At 42.6% G+C, this 11,518-nt stretch overlaps 1 protein-coding gene across 1 annotated transcript in view; it reads right to left on the bottom strand.

Annotated features, from left to right (window-relative positions):
* Positions 1-3,023: 3,023 nt before the first annotated feature.
* Positions 3,024-11,518, bottom strand: part of LOC126142539 (ionotropic receptor 75a) — a 179,127-nt gene continuing 170,632 nt past the window's right edge. Inside the window, exon 9 of the mRNA XM_049915288.1 lies at positions 3,024-3,352. Coding sequence (XP_049771245.1) covers positions 3,217-3,352 — 136 coding nt within the window. The 3' untranslated portion in view covers positions 3,024-3,216. The remainder of the gene's footprint in view (positions 3,353-11,518) is intronic.

Here is an 11,518-nt window from a genome sequence, read left to right as displayed (position 1 = left end):
ATGTGAGGAAGGGAACATACATCTTTGGCAGCCACATCCGCCAGTTCGTTTCCCCTAATACCCACGTGCCCCGGCACCCAGCAGAAAGAAACCTCCTTCCCCTGCCGTTGCAGGTGGAGTAGAGCATCGTGGATGTTCTGGACGACCGTATCCGCTGGGTAGAAGTTTTGCATGGTCTGAAGGGCACTCAGGGAGTCAGAACAGATGAGAAACTTAAGACTGGGAACACATCTCATCTGCTGCAATGCCCGCAAGATCGCAAACAATTCGGCTGGGTGTTGTGTGCTGTCCTTAGGTTAGTTAGGTTTAAGTAGTTCTAAGTTCTAGGGGACTGATGACCACAGCTGTTAAATCCCATAGTGCTCAGAGCCATTTTTTTTCGCAAACAATTCGGCATCAAAGATGGTAAACGCTGCAGGAAGCCGTAACTTGACGACTCGATCAGGGAAAACAACAGCACAACCAACAGAGTCCCCCTGTTTAGAACCATCCGTAAATACTGGTACATGGTCGGGATGCTGGTTTAAAATATCATAAAATAAGGAAGTAAAAACAAACGCAGGAGTGCAGCTCCTCCGGTACTCTGACACGTCTAAAAGGACGCTGGGCCTCTGGAGCAACCAGGGAGGCAGGCGGGTAAAACCCTGGAGTTGGGGGGCCACACGCTCCACACCAAGGGACTCAAGCAAATGCTTGGCACGAATCCCAAATGGTCTCGTTGCCCTTGGGCGACTGGAAAAGAGACGTTCCACAGGCGGTCGGGCAACAGTAGGGTATGCAGGGGAGGTAGGACAGGCAAGGAATTGACACACCCGTCGCACCATGAGGAGTTTCCGCCGGATGGCGAGCGGCGGTTCCCCTGCCTCAGCACACAGGCTGGGGATGGGACTGGTACGGAAGGCACCAGTAGCCAACCTGATACCCTCATGGTGTACTGCGTCAAGAATCTTCAGATACGAAGGCCTCGCTGACCCATACACAGTGCATCCATAGTCAAGACGCGACCGGACGAAAGCCCTATAAAACTGCAGCAGACGCGCCCGATCTGCTCCCCAGGACCGATGGCTCAGACACTTCAAAATATTCAGCGCCTTCAGGGCCCGCACCTTGAGGTCTTTAAGGTGCGGCAACCACGACAACTTGGAATCAAAAGTGAGGCCCAGGAACCTCACAGTGTCCCTAAAAGGAAGAATGGTGCCCCTCAGACGCAATTCAGGGGAGGTAAAAGCACGTCGAGAACGATTAAAATGAATACACACACATTTGTCTGCAGAAAAGGTAAAACCCGTCTTCGCAGTCCATGCCTCTAATCGCTTTATCGTAAGCTGCAGCTGCCGACTAGCAGTGACAAGACTGGAGGAAGAACAGAAAACAGCAAAATCGTCCACAAACGAGGAGCACTGGGCAGGACTCCGGATAGTGGACGTGATACTGTTAATGGCGACGGCAAAGAGGGTGACACTTAAAACGCTTCCCTGAGGAACACCATTCTCCTGCACGTACAAATCAGATAACACATTACCAACCCGGTATCGAAAGAGGCGGCGGGAAAGAAAGGACCGAATGAAGATGGGGGGACACCTGCCTAATACTGTGTAAGACCCCTGCGAGGAGGCAGAAGTGCCGCAACACAATCTGGCATGAACTTGACTAGTGACTGAAGTAGTGCTGGAGGGTACTGACACCATGAATTATGCATGGCTCTACATAAATCCGTAAGAGTACTAGGAGGTGGAGATCTCTGAAAAGCACGTTGCAAGGCACACCAGATATGTTCAGTAATGTTCATGTGTGGGGAGTTCTGTGACCATTGGAAGTGTTTAAACTCAGAAGAGTGTTCCTGGAGCAACAGTTCTCCACGTGTAGGGTGTCACATTGTCCTGCTGGAATTGTCTAAGTCCGTCGGAATGCACAATGGACATGAATGGGTGCAGGCGATCAAACAGTACGTGTCACCTGTCAGAGTCGTATCTAGACATATCAGCGTTCCCATATTACTCCAACTACACACGCCCCACAGCGTTACAGAGTATCCACCAGCTTGAACAGTCCCCTGCTGACATGCAGGGTCCATAGATGAGGTTTTCTCCATAACCTTACACGTCTATCCGCTCGATAAAATTTGAAACGAGACTCGTCCGACCGTTCAACATAATTCCAGTCATCTAAACAGTCCAATGTCAGTGTTAACGGGCCCAGGCGAGGCCTAAAGCTTTGTGTCATCAAAGGGACACGAGTGTGCCGAAAGCTCATATTGATAATTTTTCGGTGAATGGTTCGCACGCTGACACTTGTTGATGGCCCAGCTCTGAAATCTGCAGCAATTTGCGGAAAGGTTGCACTTTTGTCCTGTTGAATGATGCTCTTCAGTCGTCGTTGATCCCGTTCTTGCAGGATCTTCTTCCGGCTGCAGCGCTGGCAGAGATTTTATTTTTTCCGGATTCCTGATATTCACGGTACACTCGTGAAATGGTCTTACGGGTAATGTCCACTTCATCGCAACCTCGGAGATGCCGTGTCCCACCGCTCGTGCGCCGACTATTACACGAAGTTCATACTCACGCAAAAATAAATGCTGTTGTCTCATATAGGAGTTGCCGACCGCAGTGCCGTATGCTGCCTGTTTACGTATCTCTGCATTTGAATACGCATGCCTATACCAGATGCTTTGACGCTTTAGTGTAGATACAGAAATGCCTCACTTTCTCAGATAAGTTTTTCTTACATTGCAGAGGACCAGAAGTTACGCACATCGGAAAGGGAAAGTTTCTTGGCGGTTCCAATAAGTTCATACTTTATGCCAATAATACGACCAAATTAATGTGACTAATTAATGTGACTAGCGAACACTGTGAAATAAAAATAAGAGTTTCTAGAATCGTTTATTTCCTGTCAGCGGTACTGTAAACAGGCAAAGATATGTTTTATAACAATCTGTGATTATCTCTGAACCAATAAAAAGTTAGATCATGAGGAAATTAAGTAAAAAGTTAAGTAAGAAAATTATGTCACTAGACTCTTAAACAAAAAATATAGAGATTTTTGTGAAAAATTTTGGATCGGAATGAATCTGACTGCATATAAAAGATTGGTAGAAGGCATGAAGTAATTAAATGAATGTGTTTCTTGTGCTCTATGTTCTAGCTGATCAATGCTAGCCATTACAGTGCAAAATTCGTCATTCCATAAATCACTATCACAAAGAACTCTATTTAGTTATTTCAATCGCGATCCCACATGCTGCATGTGGGGCCGCTTCTGGGATATCTGATCGACGGCGGCGGTATAGAAGTCTGGTGGCTTTGCAGCAGACAGCGAACTGATGCATCTCATACGCTGCCACAGTCTGCTCCTATAAGAGAGGAGAGTTAGTTGAAATGATTAGCAAAGAGCAACTTTCATCACAGAATGTTCAAGTGCAGTTAATATAAAAATAAAAAAAACATACAGAGTTACACAATTGAAACCACACACACCTAGAGTCTGTAAGGGAAGAATCTTTTACATTGGTACAGATGTGAGAAAATGGTCAGCGTTAAAACGAGAAAGAAATCGTTTTAACTTTCATACTAATATATATATATATGTCTTCGTATGTAGTTCCCTCTAGCACGGACGAGACTGATTTAAAGTTTATATTAAATGGACCACTTATTATTACATTACTTGCAACTACTTACTTACTCCGAAAATCACAGTTGTAGCCCAACCATAATATTTGGCCATGACTACGTACACGCCGCAGTCACAGCTAATGCAAGAGACCATGGAAGCGGGTTAGATCGGAAATGGGCTCACGCAGTTACAACAGGGGCTACTTGTTGGTATGAGAAGTATTAGCTCCAAGGTATCAAGTCGATTATTACGTGGTAGTTATAATTAAACTGACGTTATTCAGAGTGCTGCAGTGCAGGCTGTATACATCGCAGAACGCTGAAACATCGTTGGTACATTCATTAATCGGTGCACTATCCGTGCATGCGGAATAAAATGATAGTTCCACTTTCTGCCACCAGGTTAGAATATAGCGCTCTAAGCAGTCACAATGTGAAATGTTTCCTATTTTGACGTCAGTATGCCGTTTGTCGCTAAGCGATGCGTGTTGATTTCTTTTGTAAAGTAACTGTTGGTGTAAAGGGTTAAGATGAGTGAAGTTCTCAGTACAAAACGCGGTGACTGTTGAGAAGAAAGACCGTGAACTGGTGGTAAAGTTGTTTTATCGGAACGACAGCTCGATTACAGGAATGTTGCCGATAGTAACAGCTACGAAAAGGCCCCATGTCGATAGATGGGCTAAACAGTATGCTCAAGAAGTTAGAAGACACAGGTGAATTAGGTGTTGCTGCAGTTACATGGGAGTTGTTGAAGTTCCTGTAGCTACTGCTGACCGTGCAATACATGCCTCAAAATCTTCAGCCAGTGATGTGAATAAGTTAGAAATTATTCATGATTCCCTAGATATACAGATATTTCGAGTGATCTGATGTTATCGTTTCTCTTTTCACACCTTCAGCAACAAAATTTGGCGGTCCAGCACCAGGTGTGAAGCGCGAATCTTGTGCTTGTAATAACAGTACATTAACGACAGATTACTTTATACTCTTATTAGTGTGTCAAAGGCCTCACTTGTCTTTACGTACTATTCCAGAAAACGCGAAAAGATCGTCAAATTGAGTTGTCGTAGGATTCTAGTTTCAATTATCGGAACGCTCCTGGCTCAGCTGTCCTTACAGATGATTCATTTAGTTCACATGCGCCAGCCATGATCCTGTTTTCTTATAAACTGACATTATAAAGAAACTTTCTGATACTGATACTAAACTATGGCGGCCCCTTTCAGCACCCCACTATGTTTCGCCACACAAACGTTTCTAGGACATGGCCAACAATAATTGTTCCAGACGACCTCCAAAATCTCGTACTCAAAGTTCCCGGTGATTTTTCAGGTATTGTCTTTATAATTTTCTTGTCATGTATCCTCGGTTCTACGGACTATTTAATCGTATGCAGTGGAGTGTGCGACAATTTATCTAGCCCTTCGTTGGAGCTTTAAGCTGATAACAGAACAGAAGCTTTGTTGGTTAGTGGCTCCATTGCGGTGTGAAATGTCAACAGAATTAACTTGCAAGAAACGTGATGTAATTATGTTATGAATAACGAAATGCTGTTGTGAACACTTCCATTCGGTAGTTAACCATAATGTGTTTCCGCCAATGTAACACCGCCAGGCGGCAAAGTCTGCTCTTCTACATGAACTTGTTTAGTACACTGTATTGACGCTTCTATGCCGCTGCTGAAATTTTAATCAGGACTGTGTTCACAGAATGTTGGATGTGATCTTTATACTCCTGTTTCCATTCGAATACTGTAATTCGTTTCGGTCTCTCTGAAATGGTGTCAGTTACCTGGACGTTGTGAGGAATAAAGCACGCATGAAATTGCAACACGTTATTTTGTCTTTGTCACAATAACTGAAGCCGCGATGCATTGTACGAAAGACGCCAGACAGATACGTGTTCCTCCTGTTTCACCTCAGATCAGACATAGAGATTTTTTAAACTCAGGACTGAAATAAAAACAACACCAATCACTACTCTACAGGCTGTCAGGACGTAATTATAAAGCGATGATGAAATAAACACATAAAATATGTGACGCAACGGAACAGTCTATGAATAAAAATCCGAAAGGCTTCAGAGCCATCTAGATGGAGGATAATTATGACGCTAAATGATTAGAGAGTGGGGTTTGCAATAAGCAAACGAAGAGGACAAAATATACTGGAATTAGAAGCACTAGAAAATTTAAAAACAATCTTGGAACTGTTAAGCAGAGGACCATACTACCAAAATAATAACAAAAGTGGTTCAAATGGCTCTGAGCACTATGGGGCTCAACTGAGAACGAGTTAAACCTAACTAACCTAAGGACATCACACACATCCATGCCCGAGACAGGATTCGAACCTGCGACCGTAGCGGTCTCGCGGTTCCAGACTGCAGCGCCTAGAACCGCACGGCCACTTTGGCCGCCAAAATAATAACAGCATTTATTAAATCCAAAGCGGTCCCAAACGAACAGTGTACATATAACGAAATAATGCAGAAACTACACATAAACTTCAGTAAGCTATAAACAGATGGAAGTCTTAACTTGGGAATAGTATACTGGAAAGACAGATCATAGATCGCTGAGAAATGGAGGTGCTATAAGGGGATGTGTAAAGAAATTGAGAAAGAAATGCTTGTGTGCTAATGTGTGTAAGATTGTTATGTTTATAATTAAAAGAGATTTCATTGATTACATATTGCCTTCAAATCATCTTTGCATATTCATTACGAAAAAAACCCTCGAAAATGCGTTCATGGTATTTTTCATTTGACCAAAAATATTTTTTTTCTCAATTGTGTCAAACCAACCATTTCAGTGTCGTGAAGTAAATGTGCAATTAAGCAGACAATAATTTAATTAGAAGGTGCAGTGTTATTTTCCCTTTTATTCCTCCTAACAATTCTCCACTTGGAAGTTCATTGACATTTCTATGTAGCTTCAAAGTTCAATTTCTTCCAGTTAATTCCCGATAATGCTCTTACTGCCAGTGATTCATTCAATTTAGTGCTGAGCTTTAAATGCTTTTTCTAAAATCTTAATGGTCAGTTTTTTTATTACTTATACCAACATACTGATTTTATTCAAACCGAGCGAGATGCACAGTGGTTAGCACACTGGATTCGCATTCAGGGCAACGGGTCAAATCCTCCTCCTGCAATGCAGATTTAGATTTCCGTGAGTTCCCTAAATTCACGGCCGATTTCCTTCCCCATTCTTGGAACATTCTGAGCTTGTGGTCCGTCTCTAAGGACCTCAGTGTCGACGTGGCTACTCTTCCTTCTTTCCTTTCTTTTATTTAATAATGTCTCTGATAATAACCTTCCTTCGGCTCTCTTACATAAACTTGTTTCCTTGATGATAGAGTGTTTCAAAGGTTTCTCATGTCACTTCGAATGTTGATATTCAGGATGTCTTTATTACACTCAGTATGGCGCTATTGTCTTTCCTTCCTTCTACTTTCATGACATCCAACTTTGTTTGCTATTAACAAAAATTCCATACTACTTACCCTGTCTACTCCATTTTGTAATATTAGTAATTTTCGCCTCACAAACATTAATATTCGCTCAATAGTAAACGCCTGACGACCTAAAGTTATCGAACAATTGTAAAGTAAAAGAAATGAACCATCGCATAGCAGTGACAGAATCTATTATTCTTTATCTTTGCCGTTCTTGCGCGGTGCCTGTAAATCTCTATGTACATTTATCGATTAATGGTATAAAAAAGAATTCTGTTGTTTCAAGACAAATGAGGCTTTTGGCGCCTCACCTTTTACTGTTTGTATTCTATGAAAGGCGGACGTGGACTTGCTGCGTTCCGCAACTGTGTTTTGTATTTTATGGGAAATTATTGAGTGAATATGCTAATTGTTATTTTTTTACAATCAGAAAACATGTAGTTTCTTGTAACTGATTACGAACAGACAGCATCAAGAGGACATTTTGACTGTTATGTATAAAGTATTTAACCACAATGGTCATCTATTGTAATTTAAAAGATGTGTTACAGATAAGTGTGCTTATTTTAGTAAATTAACCTTGATCATTTCCCTCTCCTCATTTTCTTGAATTATAATTATTTTGTGTTACTTCATCACCAGAAATTACGATCACGCTGATGGGCCGAACGCAGCATGAGGCAGAAGGAACATTATCGTTTTCCTATTATTTCTGAACCAACTTTTTTGTGTAGTGTTGCATTTCTTTTAAAGTCTATAAATCTTCTGGTCCCTTAGTGTTGATCCGGGTATGACTACATCGCGACTATAAAAATGCACAGAAATGATAATGTTTCTTCCGAACGATCTCATATATATATATATATGTATATATATATATCAATATGCTGCTCTTATTCAGGTATTTAATGCACAACGTATATTATTATAATAGTGTAATCAATCCCTGATTCTGTTGCCAAATGGCCCACCAAAATATTCACTTTTTCGACATTTTTAAATACATATATAAAATAACAATTCTTTTTCTTTTCGTCCCCCAAGAGCAACGCCACAATTTCTCTGTCTGTAGTGATTTTTATTTCCGAAGTATCAATCATCGATTAACAAGATTTCAACAGGAGATCCGCCACGCGTGAATAGCCGAGTGGCGTAAGGCGCTGCCGTCATGGACTGTGCGGCTGGCCCCGGCGGAGTTTCGAGTCCTCCCTCGGGCATGGATGTGTGTGTTTGTCTTTAGGATAATTTAGGTTAAGTAGTGTGTAAACTTAGGGACTGATGACCTTAGCAGTTAAGTCCCATAAGATTTCACACACAATTAAACATTGAACAACAGGAGATCCAGAAAACTGAACAGGAACTGTTGTAAGCAAAATGTATTGCGTCTCAGAAAAATAATGAATGTAACTAATGCACAACATTCGATTGGAAATTTGTCGAACAGGGACGTAATACACTGAAGCACCATAGAAACTGGTGTAGGCATTTGTTTTCAAATACAGAGGTATGTAAACAGGCAGAAACGGCGCTGCGATCGGCAACACCTATATAAGATAACAAGCGTCTGGCGCATTTGTTTGATCGGTTACTGCTGCTACAATAAAAGGGTACCAAGGTTTTAGTACGTTTGAACTTCGTGTTATAGTGGCCGCGTGAGTAATGGGACACAACATATCCGTAGTAGCGATGAAGCGGGGTTTTCCCGTACGACCATTGCACCAGTGTACCGTGAATATCAGGAATCCGGTAAAACATCAAACTGCCAACATCTCTGCGGTCGGAAAAACATCCTGAAAGACCGAGTCCAAAGACGACTGAAGAGAATCGTTCAACGTGACAGAAGTGCAAATTTTCAGCGTATTGCTGCAGATTTCAATGTTGGGCCATCAACAAGTGTCATCGTACGAACCATTCAAGAAAACATCATCGATGTGGGCTTTCGGAGCCGAAGAGTGACTCGTGTACCCTTGACGAATGCACGACACAAAGCTTTACCCCTCGGCTGGGCCCGTCAACACCGACATTGGAGTGCTGATGACTGGAAACATGTTGCCTGGTCGGACGAGTCTCGTTTCAAATTGTATCGAGAGGATGGACGTATACGTGTATGGAGACAACCTCATGAATCCATGGACCCTGTATGTCAGCAGGGAACTGTTCAAGCTGGTGGAGACTTTGTAATGGTGTGTACAGTTGGAGTGATATGGAAAATTTGGAAATTTGAGCAGACCGCTCGGCTACCCCGCGCGGCGGAGTTATGTGGAACCCCTGGTATGTCTAGATACGACTCTGACAGGTGACACGTACGAAATGGTTCAAATGGCTCTGAGCACTATGGGACTTAACATCTATGGTCATCAGGCCCCTAGAACTTAGAACTACTTAAACCTAACTAACCTAAGGACAGCACACAACACCCAGTCATCACGAGGCAGAGAAAATCCCTGACCCTGCCGGGAATCGAACCCGGGAACCCGGGCGTGGGAAGCGAGAACGCTACCGCACGACTACGAGCTGCGGACGTGACACGTACGTATGCATATTGTCTGATGAGCTGCATCCACTCATGTGCATTGTGTATGCCGACAGACTCGGGAAATTCTTGCAGGACAATTCGATGCCTCACACGGCTAGAATTGCAACAGAGTGGCTCCAGGAACACTCTTCTGAATTTAAATACCTCCGAAGGCCACCAAACTCCCCAGACATTAACATTTTGGAGCCTATTTGGGATGCCTTGCAACGAGCTGTTCAGAAGAGATCTCCACCCCTCGTACTTTACGGATTTATGGACAGTCCTGCAGGATCATGCTAGGTATCAATTTCCACCGGCAGTACTTCACATACTAATCTAGTCCATGCCACGTCGTGTTGCGGCACTTCTCTGTGCTCGCGGGAGCCCTAAACGATATTAGGCAGGTGTACCAGTTTCTTTGGCTCTTCACTATATTCTGCTCTAATGTAATCCCTTTTGTGACAGGAAACGAATCGACACATTCCGTTGACAATGGGCATGTTATGAAAGAAAGGACGAGCAGTATTTTGTTCGGACACTCCGACTATATACTGCAATAAACTAAACTGCAAATACGTGTCGAAACGCCGCAGTAAATGCGCCTGAGGACTCATAGGAAAGCACATGGTACACATGTACAGGTTTGTCATAAACAGTCCGTAAACTTGTAAGGGTGTTAAAGGGTAGATCGTGCTGATAAATAATTGTTAAGAAAAAATAGGATATGTAACGCCGTTTTTGAGTTAATTAGCACTGTAGTTGATGATGATGTTTGGTTTGTAGGGCGCTCAACTGCGTGGTCATCAGCACTTGTACAAAGGCCCAATTTTAACGCAGTCCATTTTTTTCTCCATTATCTGGTCTAGCCACGGTTGCGAATGATAATGATAAAATGATGAGGAAAGCACAAATATCCTGTCTGTGGGCAGAGAAAAATCTCCAATCCGGGCGGGAATCGAACCCGGGCCCCCGTGATCCAGAGGCAGCAACGCTAGACACTAGACCACGATCTACGGGCATTAACACTGAAGTTAGCCCAAGCGGTCGTTGAGCGAGCAAATTCATTCGGCCCGCTACATACAATTAGTGTCAGTTAGTTTCACAGACTAGACGATAACGAACGAACCGCTCAGCCTTTGGATCTGGTTCAATTCTTACTACCATCCGATGTCCAATTTTTGTACCACTCTCTTGTTCGGTGTTAGGAAAGCGAACGAAGTGCACGTTCTGTGACACCATCTCTGGCTGGCCGCTTGAATTTGCACGCGCAAAAGCCTGATTAGCTAATTTCAATGCTAATTAACTCGGAAACGGTAAAACATAACGATTTTTTTTTCTTAACAGTGATTTCTCAGCACAATATACTCTGTAATACAACACCTCTACGAACACCAATTCACAGCTGCAAAGATTTTACTATCACACAGCTCCATACATTTATAAAAACAAATCTGTAACCATGTAACATCGCTGACATACAAAATGTTCACAATATCTTAACGATAATGGCCAACAAAGAAAATTTCTACTGCTGAGACATTACTTAGCGAGTAATTTATAATTTCGCCTGCGCTTTGCTTAAACATGCATCTGACAGCAAGAGCGTCAACAACGTAATATGGAAGTAAGTCTTAGGCCAAAGTACAAAATAATTATTTATTACGTAAACTCACAGATATATGATCTAAATACTTTACTATATGTTGCAGAGTGCTTGAAAATGGCCCTTGAGCCGAAATAGATCTATAGCCAATGGAAATAAAGCCACAATAATAACAACTCCTACACAAAGCAGCGTTTTGGCTTAATGTACACATAATGTCCTTACAAGACATATACAACGCTGCAGGTCCAGAAGAATTTAAAATGTTTTCAGAGTGTTTCTGACCACAATCTGTCCAGAGTAGGTTAGTTACCTTGTGACATCGAGA

Source organism: Schistocerca cancellata, chromosome 1 (genome assembly GCF_023864275.1).
Source record: "Schistocerca cancellata isolate TAMUIC-IGC-003103 chromosome 1, iqSchCanc2.1, whole genome shotgun sequence".
NCBI lineage: Eukaryota > Metazoa > Arthropoda > Insecta > Orthoptera > Acrididae > Schistocerca > Schistocerca cancellata.
This window is presented reverse-complemented; position numbering and strand designations above follow the sequence as displayed.